At 41.3% G+C, this 14489-nt stretch overlaps 1 protein-coding gene across 2 annotated transcripts; it reads right to left on the bottom strand.

Moving 5' to 3' along the window:
- Positions 1-1187: 1187 nt before the first annotated feature.
- LOC103469498 (serine protease 27) lies at positions 1188-9441 on the bottom strand. 2 transcript variants are annotated; one of them, XM_008417207.2, is made up of 4 exons: positions 9260-9441; positions 3099-3119; positions 1946-2105; positions 1188-1850 (listed from the first exon to the last, which is right to left on the bottom strand). In XM_008417207.2, the coding sequence occupies exons 1-4, from the start codon at positions 9312-9314 to the stop codon at positions 1538-1540; spliced, it is 549 nt and encodes a 182-aa protein (XP_008415429.1). In that variant the 5' UTR covers positions 9315-9441; the 3' UTR covers positions 1188-1537. The 2 variants fall into 2 exon arrangements, with proteins under 2 accessions (XP_008415429.1, XP_017161922.1); XM_017306433.1 differs by lacking the exon at positions 9260-9441 and adding an exon at positions 8510-8583.
- Between the last annotated feature and the right edge of the window lie 5048 nt (positions 9442-14489).

Genomic DNA, 14489 nt, shown 5'->3' with positions numbered 1-14489 from the left:
TTTAGATTTGTTTACATCTGATGCTGATACAATGTTTGTTGCATATGATAATAAAAAAAAAAAAAAAAAAAAAAAAAAAAAAAAAAAAAAAAAAATTAGAACAGCCTGAGGCGGAGCTGCTGCTTCTTCTTCTTTGTTTTATGGCGGTTGGAAAACAACTTTAAGGTGCATTACTGCCACCTTCCAGGTTGGAGTTTGGATCAGAAGCTCATATCCTCCTCATAAAACCCGTTCTTCAAAAAAATTAAAAATACTATCAAAAACTACATCCCCTGATGATCTCAGAAACAACTCTAATATCTAACTTATTTTTATTTCTACTTAACTCTCTAAGTAGTTCCTCTCTTTCCCGTACATATTTGTTGCATTCTAGGAAAATATGTTGTAGTTTCTAGTTCTCCACAATAACTACAACAACCTGTATTATTTATGTTTATTAATTAACTTTAGAGTATTATTTAACCCTGTGTGTCCAAACCTAATTCTAGAAATAACATCTTCACTGTTACTTCTGTTATTTTTCCTACATTCCCCAACTTTTTTTATAAAATCGCTTTCTCTCCTCTGTCCCATTGTTCTTGCCATTTTCCCTTGATATATTCCTTTATCTCATTGTTACTTATCTTAATATTCAAATCACCAGTTTCCTTTCTTGAGGTTTTTTAGTAAAACTGTCTGCCAACTCATTTCCTCCCACGCCGATGTGGGCAGGAATCCAAACTAATTTAACCTCAGAGTCCTGATTTTTAATCCTGGAAATTAAGTAAATTATATCCAATATAATATCTTGCCTTGATTCTGAATTTACCTCTTGGATACTAATTAATGCGCTGCTAGAATCTGAGCAAATTAAAAACTTTTTTCCATTTCCTCATTCTAAAGCCATTCATGTTGCCATTAGCTCACCTGTATACTCTGTCAGTTTATCAGTTATTCTTTTACTTTTCATAAAGTTTAAATCTGGAGCAATAAATGATATACCTACTTGATTATTTACCATTTTTGAGGTATATTTGAATATATTCTGAATATATATATGGAGCTGCTCACCAGATGCGTTTAAATCACTTTTTAAGGTAGGAAATTAAAGTGAAACCTCAATACTACCAATAAGCAACTCGTTTGTAGAATAAACTTATAATTATAGATAAAATTAAGTATGATTAAAACATTTTGCACTTTTTCTTTTCAATTTTCTTGGGCTAGCAGAGACGGCCCCGCTGGCCCCGGCAGCCCAACGCTGGTACTATTGAAGTGACCATCACTGTTTAACAGACTAAAAACATCCACTTTCCTCTGTGTGGCAATAAAACTAAATGTTTCCCGTTTCAGGCCAGTTAGGATCACCACCGTTACATTTTTTGCTAAGTGCTGGAATTGTCAAGAGTTTTACTCAGATACTGTAAAAAAGGAGGGAGACGGCACCTTCTAATGTTTTGACAAATACTGATTTGAAATCTGCTCTACAGGATCCAGCCAGCTTTGCTTCTACTGGTTCTTTCATGGCGAATCTGATTGTTTTAGAAGAATATCCAGCTTAAGCACAAGTTGAACAGAGTAGCTCTGTTCTGCAGTGAGACCCACCACTAGATCCAATGTTGCCCCAGCCGGTGACCCAGGAGTCGACGCCGCTGTAGAAGCTGCTGTCCGCCGCCGCCAGGCAGACCGGCGAGATGTAGCTGTTGAACGTCACGGCTGAGGAGAGCTTTATCAGGGCGATGTCGTTGTCCAGAGTAGAAATGCTGAAGCTTGGGTGACGGATAACCTGTGCTACTGTCCGGGTGACTTTGTTTGGGTTGGTTCCTGTCAGACTCTGAAGACCCAGAACCAGTTTTGCTGAACCTATGTTACTGGAAGAATTTCCAGAAGAGACAAACACAGAAGACTGTAAACCTCGACAGATCTCTCTTCCAAACTAATCAACCGTTTTGCCTTTTGTGCTGACCTGATAATGCAGTGACCTGCAGTCAGAACCCACTCGCTGCTGATCAGAGATCCTCCACAGAAGTGAGACGAGGTCTCCAGACTGACCTGCCAGGGCCACGACCCTTGAGGAGCCTCCGCTCCTCCAACGATCCTGGTGTTTAGTGCTGGTTGACCACAATCTGAGGACACATGGACATCTACATTTACTCTAAGCTTCCTGCATCTCACCTCCTGTCATGTGGATGTTTTTAGCTGGATCTACAAACCAGATTCCAAAACAGTTTGGACACTAAACAAAGTGTGAATAAAAACTGAATGCAGTGATGTGGAGGTGCCAACATCTAATATTTTATCTACAATAAAACACAAATCACAGATCAAAAGTTTAAACTGAGATGTTTCATTTTAAGGGAAAATATGTTGATTCAGAATTTCATGACGTCAACAAATCCCAAAAAGTTGGACAAGACCATTTGTACCACTGTGGCGTCTCCACTTCTCCTTCCAACACTCAGCAGACGTCTGGGGACAGAGGAGACCAGATTCTCAGGTTTAGAAATAGGACTGGTCTCCATCAGGCCTCTAACTGTTCAGTCGTCTTTGTCCACCTTCCTCTTTGACCTGTAGAGTTTCAGCTGCAGCGGCGGATGGATTGTGTTCACTGACGATGCTTTCTGGAAGTATTCGGGAGCCCAGGCTGTTATTCCCTAGACGTTCCTGTTTGAGGTGCAGTGACGTTTCAGGGCCCAGAGATCAGGAGCATCAGTAGTTTTACGGCCTTGACCCTTACGCACAGCGATTGTTCCAGATTCTCTGGATCTGCTGATGATGTTCTGCTCGGTTGGTGATGGTAACTTAAGTCTTTGCTGTTTTACGCTGGGTTCCACCATCCTGGTATTGCTGCACCATCTTTCTGCCCAACGATGGTGGAATTGATGATCCTCTTTCCATCCTGGCTTCAGAGAGACGCTGACACTCTAAGAAGCTTTTTATACCCAATCATGTTATCAATTGACCTGATTAGTGTTAATTGGTCTCCCTGCTGTTTGTTATATGTTCAATTTCCTTTTTCCAGCCACTGATTGCTCCTTGTCCCAACTTTTTTGGGATCCGGTTTGTACTTTGCATTCAGGGACTGACTAAATGTGAAAAGCATGAACAGATGGACGTACCTGAGAGCTGCGACTCTGACTCTGAAAAACAGAAAACAAACTATTAGAAGGAGAAGTCTGGTTCTGAGGTCGATTCCCTCCAGAGCCGTGATGGCTGGACGTTCCCATCATGTCACTGTTAGAACCTTCTGGTGTCTGGACCAGGACTGAACCAGCAGGTTCTGATATCTGGGCTGATTCCTTTGTTTCTATGATGTCACAGGAAGCAGAGAGCTTTAGGAGCTGCTTTAACCCTGGTGCGTGCGAGAACTGAGGCAAACGGAGAGATCTATGGAAAATGATACAGGTTTTACGTGTGTGGTGTCAGTTGGACCCCATTTCAACATACAAGGGTTAAAACAGAAGCATGTTGTGAATCAGATAGAGCTCAGCGATGTTGTAGGTCATGAAGACGCTCTCATTAGGAACGCTTCGTTATCAGATGTGAGTTTATAAATGAAGTTTTTCCAAATACCTGGAAACACTCACTGAGTCCAGAGAGCCCACAGACTTTAAAACACACTGGGATACATTTGTCATGAATTGGTTGCTGGTGGTGGTGAGGATGTTTTAATGACGATCACAGGTGAACAATGAGGCTGGGAACTCAGACACACTGGTAGCGCTGCGAAAACACCGGACTACAGACATCTGGGACAGGATGGAGGCACAACAAGGACCCGACCGGGAACAAGAGACACAGGCGGGTAAAATTACACAGGGAAGGTAATCAGGGGAAAACAAGGGACAACTGGGAACAATCAAGGGGCAGACGGGAAACACAGGAACCAAATAAACACAGAAAACCCAAATCCTCACAAGACTTGCTCATCAGCAAGTCATGTTACTATGGCAACACCACTAACATCTTTGTGCCGACCTAAAATCCACCCAAAGTAAATCATGAAAGTAAATTAGAATATTTTCCGTTCCTTTCACCCTCCAGACCAATTTTTCCAGTTTGAGGTTTTTCCATCAGAAAACCTGAAGGGGGCGCCGCTGTGCTCCTTGGACTCTGTCCCACTGCCAGCAGCGTGTCGGACCGGTTTGGCTGCTTCAGCTCAAAGAAATGTAAACACACATTTTCCAGCATAGTTTCAGGCTCTGGTCCTGATGACAGATGGTGTCTTTTGTTACACAGTGAGTGGCTTTATGGTGGAGAGGCATTCACTGACTGTCTGGACAAACAAGCCACTCCCTCCACACAAAGCTTCAATATTCACTGATCATCTTATAATCTCTGCTTTTCTAACCTATTGGATCTAGTTGGAGATAAACTCTGTTAGAGTCTGCCAGATTCTGGAGAAGATCCCAGGACTGACCAGACCCAAACCCGATCAACCTGGACCACAGGAAGTGGTTCCAGTCCAGAACTCTCTGCTGAGGAAACAGAATAAAAACTAAAAGTAGAGTTTATATAAGTTTTTCTCGTCCAGGAGTCTCTACAGTCAGTGTTCAGAAACGGTGACTGTGATCGCAGCTCTAGCTGGTTTAACCTCTGACCTCTGGTTAGGGTTTCGGTTCAGTGTGATCTGTAGCAGTTTGTACCTCTGCTGGTTTAGCCTCAGACTTTAATCAGCCGTCTCTTTAGCCCACCGGCCCTGTGGAGAGTCTCTGCTAAGACGGCAGCAGATTGAGAGCAAGAGAATCTGGAGGGAGAAACTTTCTGTGGGTTGAAGTGTTTTTCTTCAGGGACTGGAACCAGAACGGGTCCAGTAAACTGTGGGCCAAACAAGCTTTAACTGATCTGCCTGTTCATTCATCTCACTAGAACCTTTATCTGTTTGTGAGTCACAGAAATTCCCCATGGTTGGAAAACGTGAAGGACGTTTCTATTTATATATTTCTATCTCCCTGCAGACGTGACTGAACGTCTGAAAGCGTTTCGGATGGTTTGGTTTGATCCGAGGAATCTGGGTTTGAGTTTTAGCAGCTTCTTCAACTTTGATAAACCGTTTAGTGAAGCCATGAAATTATATTTTACTAGTTTCTCTGAAGATTTTCTCCTTCCTGTTGCTGTCTGACTTTTTTTTTTTGATGCCCAGGGGCGGATCTAGAAAAATATTTATGGGGTGGCAAGAGGGGGGCATGGATTTTTTCAGGGGTGGCAGCATATGCCAGTATGTATGTATGTATATATATATATATATATAAATAAAACGTCTCATTCTCACGTTTAGCTCACACAGACCTAACATTGGACTTAATTTACTTAATTTACTTGTTGCAAAATAATGTTTTTAACTTGCATTGTTTCAAAATGAGCTTCATGTAGCACTGAGGCTTAAATATAATTGATTAATATAGTATAGTTAATTATTTTTGTCTTTCATACTCCTGCTAATTAATATGTATTACTGGATTAGTCACTATGTGATTCATTATGTCCAGAAAACCATTTTATCCCAATGCAGGACGAGCAGAAATCTGTCACAAAAATATTCGTAGTGCCATCATTTGTTATCAGATATTAAATACGATTTAAAATAAAGAGGAGAAAACTGATGTTTGATAAATTCGGTAACACTTTATTTGAAGGGGTGCATAAGACTGACATAACATCTGTCATGAACATAAAGACGTCTTTATGGATGTTTATAACAGTTGTCATGAAGTGTCATTCCGTAAATAATGACAATTTAATGCAAAGTTGCTCTAAAAGTTGCATTAAAAGTCCATTAAAAATGCCAACTTTGMATTAAATTATCATATTTTACAAAATCATGCAAAGTTGGCATTTTTAATGGACTTTTAATGCAACTTTTAGAGCAACTTTGCATTAAAATTGTCAAACCGCGACTCCGTGATACAAATCTATAAACAGTTTAGTTTCTGTTAGTTCTGTCAAGATGCAAAAAGGGGCAAATTTCTCTTATATTGGTCAGTCGTTTTATTTTAAATATGCTGCAGGAGCCGCAGTTTGAGGATTAGTTCAGTTTTTGTTGCTTGTTTAACTTATGAATTGCAGCGTCTGCAGACAGTGAAGGTAATAAAGCTGATAAACAGGTGAGAACCAAACACCACTTCTATTCTGCCTTTTCCCACTGTGTGTCGCTTTACGCTGACCCGTTGCCATGGCGACCGACAGACAACAGCTCAGCAGCAGATAGAGCCGGGGCCGTGCAGAGGCCACTAAAGGGGAGGAGCTCAAAAAAACAAAAGCCCATCTAACCTCATTCTAGGACAGAATATGAACAAACAGCTTTCAGAGTTTAATAAACAATAATAAATGACAAAATTGTGAGATATACAATCAAAGCTAAGGGAAATATCTATACAGAGCATAACACTATGCATATGTAAGATATTTTATTAGTCATTTCTGTCTGCATTTTGTTATAGGGAAGTTTTGCAATATTCAAACCTGCAATTTAGCAACATATGTAAATCAGAGCTGGACCACCAGACATATTTAGTCTTTACAGAATTACACTATTAAAATATAAACAAGGGCTCAAAGCCACCTTTCAGTGACTGCAATCTGTAACAGATCTGCCTGTTTGCTGAGTGGAGATGAAGACGGTCAGGACAGCAGAGCTGCAGCAAACTTTAACTGGACTGCAGGAAAAATAAAAATAAAGGCAAATATTGAATAGTTAATGTCACCATGAGAAAAGCTGCTGAGTTTTGCTTAAAAACCTTTTTAAACATTTAAATCACACATTTGTGTCTCATGAAGTGATTTTTTTTTGCAAAGCAAACTTATTTGCGCTTGTCAGAAATATTTCTTGATATTCTAAGTTTTGCTTGTGATTCTCAAATGACGTCTGATGTGTATAAATAAAAGTTTATGTTTGGCAAATAACTTTTTAAGTTCACAAGACAAAAATTTGTTATTTAATTTAAAAACAATTTTGTTTTTTAAAAAGAAATCATTAATTCCAAAAGTTTTGATTACAATTTTATTTTACTAACTGAGGTTAGTTTTTGTTTCATTGAATAATTAGGAAACAAATTTAACTTCATACTCTGAGAACCAGAAACTTAAAGTCTGGTTGAGTTTTTTCCTTCATTAATGATAAACTTTTATTACATTCATTATATCCATCATGGTAATTCAGGCTGAGTTATTGTTAATTCTAAATGAATATCCTTGTTGGACTTTTATTTAAGTGTTTTTCTCCTTCAGGATACATTTACCTAACGCCAGAATAAATGAAATGTACATCATGCAGCAAAGGAAATTAGAAGATCTGACATTTATCCATATGGAGATGATCGGTTCTGGACGGGCGATGAGCCTTATKGCATAATAAATACTGAAGAATGACTGAAATCATTATAGATACATGGGAGAAGCTTTTAGTTATCTAGCTTTGCTAGCAAAGTCGTTAGCTAGCAGCTAGCTAATAGCACAACAACAACAGCCTGTATGATAAAATACTGAATGATAGATAAGAACAGTTTCTCCTCACCTGGCTGTCTCCTCCCCTCAGTAGTTCTTCAGAGAAAGGCAGACGCAGAGGCCTGTCAGTGTCTGTTGTATTTCATTACCTCTCTGCTTAAACCGCGACTCCGAGCTGAAGCAGAAACGATACTTCAACGTTTTCCATCATCTGACAAGCAGCAAGTCTCCACTTTATTCACCAAAAACGTTTTTTATTCACCAAAAACTGTTTTATAATCTGGAACGTTCGCTACGTTGAGCTCCAGTTAGCCGCCTCATCTCACTGCGCGAGAGGCAACTGGGTCATGCGTCACGGGCAAAAGGTCAAAGGTAATAGGGTGACCAGAGGGCTTATTATGTTGTACAAAAAAAAAAAAAATAAAAATAATAATAATAATAATAATAAGAATTTTAGTACGTTATGTGTCAGAAGAGGGTTTAGAAAATAATGATACAACAAATAAAATAAATAAATAAAAATTGACCAAAAGGGCACTTTGGGGGCAAGGAGCAAAAAGGGCAGGTGCCCAAGCCCCCCGGCCCCCCCCCATCTGCACGTGCCTGCATAGAGCAGAGATTACCGATCTGAGGAATCAACACCAAAGAAACAAACATTTCCCACACAAAAAGTATCAAAAACACCAAAACAGAACATTTAGTCTGTTACATTATGCTGTCAGACTTAATGTCTATATTTGGATTATTTTCAGGGTTGATTAGCTCATTTAAACAGCTGCTCTACTGATGACGTGGTGGCAGGTTGACCTGTTTTAGTGCTCAGTGCGCAGCACATGCTAAGGTTAGCAAAGTCAAAAGCAGGCTAGCAACAGTTAGCCTAGCATAACTGACCCACTGCTCACTTGTTCAATCTTTTCTTTAAGTTAAAACTTTTTCCTCACCTGTTAAATCTGAAGCTTATCTAATTCATAGTTGAATTAACCGCTAAATATTGCGTCCATTTTTCAGATTCTTTGCGTGACTGTGGTATTTTCCTGACCACCCATAATGTTGACTCAACGGACAGCATGGCGCATGTGTGACTTACGATAAGTCAGTAACGTCCAGTGATTTATATCCATCCATCAATGCTGCTGCCTCGCGCTCTGTCCTCTCGCGCTTCCCGCCACTCAGCAGTAGGTGTCAGGTTACATTGTGTTGCATTCAATGTTGTCGGAAAAAAGAGATTCATGCGCTTAATGTCCGATTTCCCATAACTATTTATTGAATTCATAGTCACCAGTTGGGGTGGCAACAGGGGGGCGAGGCTCTGGTTTGGGGTGGCAGCTGCCTCCCCAGTAGATCCGCCCCGGTGGTACCATTATTTAACTGTTATGATCAAATCTAAACTCACCAGCTAGAAAACAGTTTTCAAGTTTGTTTCTGTCCAGAGATCAAGAATAAAACCTGCTATTAGCTATTAGTCATTAATCTCATGTATTTAGTTTCTCTCCATTGCATCTTTATATGTAATTATTTTCAACATGAGACTTTGGACCTGATATTAACCTCACCATGTTTGGATTGTGAAGATCTAACCTTATATTCTTTCTTCTGATCATAATTTCCCTCCTAATAACCAGATGCAGCCCAAATTATACCTGATATTAACTTTAATATGAACAAGTCAAAATGTTTCTGTCAAAATGATCACAGCAAATTATTTTAGCTTCTGTAAAATAAATAAACAATAAAATAAAGATCTGATTCACCCTGAACATCTCTGTGCTTCATATCTGAATCAGTTTGGCATCAAGACCTTTGACCCTGCAGGTGATGAAGGTCAGCAGGTTCCTACCTGGAGTCATCAGAGTCAGCAGAACCGCCGCACCGATCAGCTGGTAGAGACCCATCGCTCTGAAACCATCTGCCTCTTCCACCTGCTGCTGCAGCACATACCTGGCTGAAGCCACGCCCCCACCTGGCTGAGGCCACGCCCCCACCTGGCTGAAGCCACGCCCCCACCTGGCTGAGGCCACGCCCCCACCTGGCTGTGGTCACGTCATCTGACACCCTTCTCACCCTCCTGTCTGTGTTTGTCATGAATTTAAATTTTCCAAATCCGTCTGGATCTGAGGGGAGATTAGAACCGGTCCGGTTCTGCTGCTGGGTCAGAACAGAACCAGCAGGTCCAGTGGCTCTTTCTCACTGGACCTGGAGCCGGTTGGATGCTGGTTTGGTTGGATGCTGGTTTGGTTGGATGCTGGTTTGGTTGGATGCTGGCCCATCTACAGATTGCTTAATAAATCAAATTATTATTAAGTTTATTTCACTTTTGGATGTTTTCCAACTTTCATTTCTATTCCTGTGATTTTCTGCTTACAGTTCATAAATGATGACATGAAAATAAAATATATCAGATCATTAAAACCTAATTTTATGTGGGGTTTTATTCCTGGTAGCAGTTCTTCAGGACGATTCCTCTGAATGATTGGATCTGACTGTCAGGTCAGGTTTCCTCTCCAGACTTTTTCCACTCCAGAACTTCCTTATCTGGACTTCATCTGCTTCCTGTTCCAGCAGCAGGAAAATGATCCAAATCGTTTATTCCTCCAAACATATCAGATGACTGGATTTAGTTTCCTGAAGGGTTCTGGCCAAGAAAACTGGTTCCAGCTGTCAGTAAATGGGTCTCCATGAAGAAACCTAAACCTGAGTTACATCACAGACCAATAATCCTCTCAAGGAGGTCTCACTCTGACTCATATTCCACAGACCAAATATTGGATCAAGGACGCAGCTCTGCTCTGTCGGTCCTCTAAGTCCACTTCTGGTTCTTTATCTGAATTAAAGATAAATTCTACTTTCTAAAATCCTCATATGGTGCCACTTTAGAGAGAAAAAACATTTAATTGAGCATTGTTGAAGTAATACCAGACAAACAATAATGGATTATAGAAATAAGCTGAGTGACGAGTGGAAACACCTGCAGACAAAGGACAAGCAGAAAGTTGAGTAATTCTGACCTGACAACATTCCTCAGCGTTTGGTCTGCCGCACTCATCAGCTTTAAAAGGTTTTTGTGAAGTTTTTCTCTCTGGTTCATCTCGACCCACAGAACCTTCATGGACGACTTCAGAAACAAAGTTCTGACCCAAAACTTCACAGAAAACATGCAGCTGGAACCAGATGCTTCCATTCACTCCAGCTTTTATTTCTGTCTGACCTGAAATCAGACCAAACAGTTCCTGTTTTGGTTCTGTTTGGATGTGCTAATTTGTTCTGCTAGCCTCTAGAATAGTTTCCTTAACGATAATTAAACTGACCTGCAGTGTTGTGGTCAAGACCACCTAACCCGAGATCAAGACAAGACCAGCGGCCTGCGCTAAATGACACGATAAAATGTGAAATATGATCAAAATTACTTCTCAAATTGATCTGAAAGATCCATATTCCCATAAAAACACATAGATATTAAACACTTAATAAATTGTACCGATATTACAATGAAGTTTTGGACACAGCGTTGTCCCATATGTGTGATAAGTCAGTCAACATCTCTGCACAATAATTCAGGCAGTGAGTGACTTTTTTCCATCTCAATGCTTTTGTGTCTCTGTTCAGCTAGCTTTGCTAACATCACGTCATCGTAGCTCAGCTTCTTTAAGCTTCTTTTCTAAGTGATGATAAAAGTTAGACGTCGTTCCACCGTGTGTGAAAGCGAAGCGCTGCTGAGTTAGCTGTCGGGTTTCTGATGATTTATGCAGCTTTATTTTATTACTGACTATTAGACAGACATCTTCTGCTGCTGAGAGGAAACCACTGCGCATGTCTGGAGCGAGTGACAGGTGAGGAGGGTTAGGGGGAGTAACAGAAACACATAATTGGTTGGATTTTAATCGGTGCATAAAAATTTATTTGTTAACAAAAATGTTAACAAATAAACTGGACAGTTTGCTGCACGTTTAGTGATATTTTCTCAGCTGCGGTCTTGAAATAAAATGCCGGGTCCTCGGCGCCCAAGACCGAGACGAGACCGAGACCATCAAATAATGGTCTCGAGACCAAGACCGATCTCGAGTACTACAACCCTGCCGACCTGGGTCCGATGTTCTGGGTTCAACCAGCTTCTTCTAACAGTCAGCTGGAGTTCTGACCTTTGTCCTGACAGTACCAGTAGAACCCGGTCAGACTTCCTCACTCATACAGAACCTATGAGCTCTGGGACTGAGATCAGAACTTGGACCTCGTTGTCCTGAAGACTCTTTGGAACCACTGTGGCTGCTGAGGGACATCAACCATCTGGACCAATCCGGACCAATCTGGACCCATTTGGGCCTGAACTTCAGCTTCTTTTAGATGTTGCCAAACCTAACCCATAAAGACGGCAGGACGTTTTCCAGAGATTAAGCTTTGGTCCCTGTGGATTTCTGGAAACTAAGGTGACTTTTTTGTTTGGAGTCATGGCTTCCTCCTCACTGAGCTTCAGTCCCAGATGGTCTCTCAGTGGCCCATGTCTTTACCCCTTGTGCGTGCGAGGACTGAGGCAAACGGAAAATGATACAAGTTTTACGTGTGTGGGGTTGGTTGGACCCAATTTCAACATACAAGGGTTAAGACCAGAAACCATGGGCGTAAATCCCGGGGGGTCGAGAGGGACCGGACCCCCCAATCTGGGAAAAGTCTATAATTGCGGCCCCAAAGAAATCATGAAGGAAACCCTTGTATTTAAGCAATATCAATATGAAAAGGCAAAAGAAAGAAAAAAATTTAAATGAATTTTTAGTCCCCCCCATTATTAGAACAATGGTTCAATCCAAAGTGCAGGAGGAGCAACAGCAGCTGAACGGTACCGCTGAAGAGAGGAGCTAGCTGTTAGCTGCTAGCTGTTAGCTGCTAGCTGCTAGCTGTTAGCTGCGGCTCTGCAGCACAAACATAAACCCTCCAGTAAGTTATTCTTACAGCAAAACACATGAAACACATTTTATTTCCTTTCACTGGTCAATAGGAAGAAACACACTGGCAATAAAAATCAGACTGCAGTTTATTTTGTTACTTTGGCTGAATCATGATAAACTGCCACCTCATGCCTTAAATCAAAACTAGCTAAACTGCTACATTGCTTTGATAGACTTGGTTCTTTTTGTTAAAGGCAGYAAATATCTAATTACATTTAACCCTTTAACTCTTACATTAATAAGAAGAGCTTGAAACTGGAGCGGCTGAGCGTTAGCGTTAGCATTAGCCCACAGCAGAGGGGCTACTGCAGAGCAGCTGGCAGCAAAAATAGAAACTATGCCTTTATTTCTTACTGTCCTCAACATGGAGCCTTTAAAACCACACAATAAAATCTGAAGACGTTTCCATAAAGTCCCTGGTGCTTTGAACGTTAAGTTGAAGTTATGATGGGAAAACCAGAGAAGGTTTAAAAATCAACCAACTTCACGAGTTATAATTTAAATAACCCATCACTGCAATAAATCAATATTTATGAGGAATTTTAGTAAGTGGACATTTAGACTTTAGTTTGACTCCACGGTTCAACAGTTTGTTTACTGAGAAACTCGTTTGTTGTGCTTCACTAGTCATTTTGGTCCTGCAGCTGGATCATGAGCAACTTTCACTGCACCTCTTCTGACCCCAATAATGAGATGGGATTAATTCCTGGCCAGAACCTGCTTGGTTGGACGTCCCATCATGTCTCTACTCATCTTACTGGCAACAACAGAGAAACGTGGGACCTTCTGGACCCAAAGAAGAAGTGAACTGGTGGAGGTCCAAAGTTTTCATCCTGACATCTGGTCTGATTTTCAGCTGTTGCTCACGTCTGCAGGTGTTCGGCCATTTAAATTAACCAATCAGAAACATCAAAAGCTATGATGTCATCACTTTGTTTTCACTTTGGGGTGACCTGAGGGTATGTAAACTTGTGACTTTTCTGTTGTCATGGCGCTTAGTGACCCTGATATCACCTGGAGCAAAAGGTCTGGTTCCGGTCCAGCCGGATCCTCCACATGGTCATTGATGTTCTGATGACATCATAAGTGGACCCAAACCAGGCAGCAGAGGTTCTGGTTCCTTTCTTTTCATGCAGGGATCAGAGCTGACTGTTCTGCAGTTCTACTGTCTGTTTTTAAAGGTTTAATGTTTTATTGTGAAGCAAAGCGATGGAGGCCTCAGTCCTTGAAGCGGCTGTCGTAGGTTCAATCCCTGGCCTGGTGACCTTTGCCACATATCTGACCCTTCTCTCTCTCATTACCCACTTTCCTGTCAACTATCAATTAAAGGCCATTAGAGCCAAAAAAACAACAACAAAAAAGGACGTCTGATGCTGATTTTTGTTTCCAGCCTGTATTGCTGGGCAGGTTTTGATGACGATGCCACAGTTTCCCCTGAATGCGTCAGAGCTGACTTATCAGGTAATCCAGACAGATCTGGTGCCAACAGCTTACGGTAAGGAAGAGGAAGAAAACTGGCTGGACAAGGAGCACGAAATGTTCTCAACACAAAAGGCTCAGCGATGTGTTAAAAGAAACTGTCTGCAGGTCACAAGACGGGAACAGAAGATCATTTTTTCACCTTTTCTGTAAAGTTTAGACATAACTGGAAGGAAAAATGTTCCTGTAAACAGGAAGAAAGCTAAATGTTCTCAGGTTTTCCATCAACAAACTGCAGGAGCTGCATTATTCACTGTGATTCATCCTGAGATGGAAGTTGTCAGATCTGCCAGTTTCCTGCCAGAGACCGTCGACCAAACAGGTCAGACAGCTTCTCATAACAAGCGACTCGTTTCACCGTGGATGATGTCAGAACCTCAAATCAGATCTGAGAGACGGTTCACCTGATAAATGATCAAGATTAAATCGGCCAATCACGAGGCTGGAGCATCTGGAGGTCTGCTGGAGTTCAACGAGAGAGGGAGAGCCATGCTGCCACGTTGCCATGTTGATATGCTGCCATCCTGCCATGCTGCCACGTTGCCATCCTGCCACGTTGCCATGCTGATATGCTGCCATCCTGCGATTCTGCCACGTTGCCATCCTGCCACGTTGCCATGCTGCTATGTTGCCATGCTGCTATGTTGCCAT

Source organism: Poecilia reticulata, linkage group LG8, assembly GCF_000633615.1.
Source record: "Poecilia reticulata strain Guanapo linkage group LG8, Guppy_female_1.0+MT, whole genome shotgun sequence".
NCBI lineage: Eukaryota > Metazoa > Chordata > Actinopteri > Cyprinodontiformes > Poeciliidae > Poecilia > Poecilia reticulata.
Note: the sequence above shows the minus strand (reverse complement) of the source record. Positions and strands in the feature narration are given on the sequence as shown.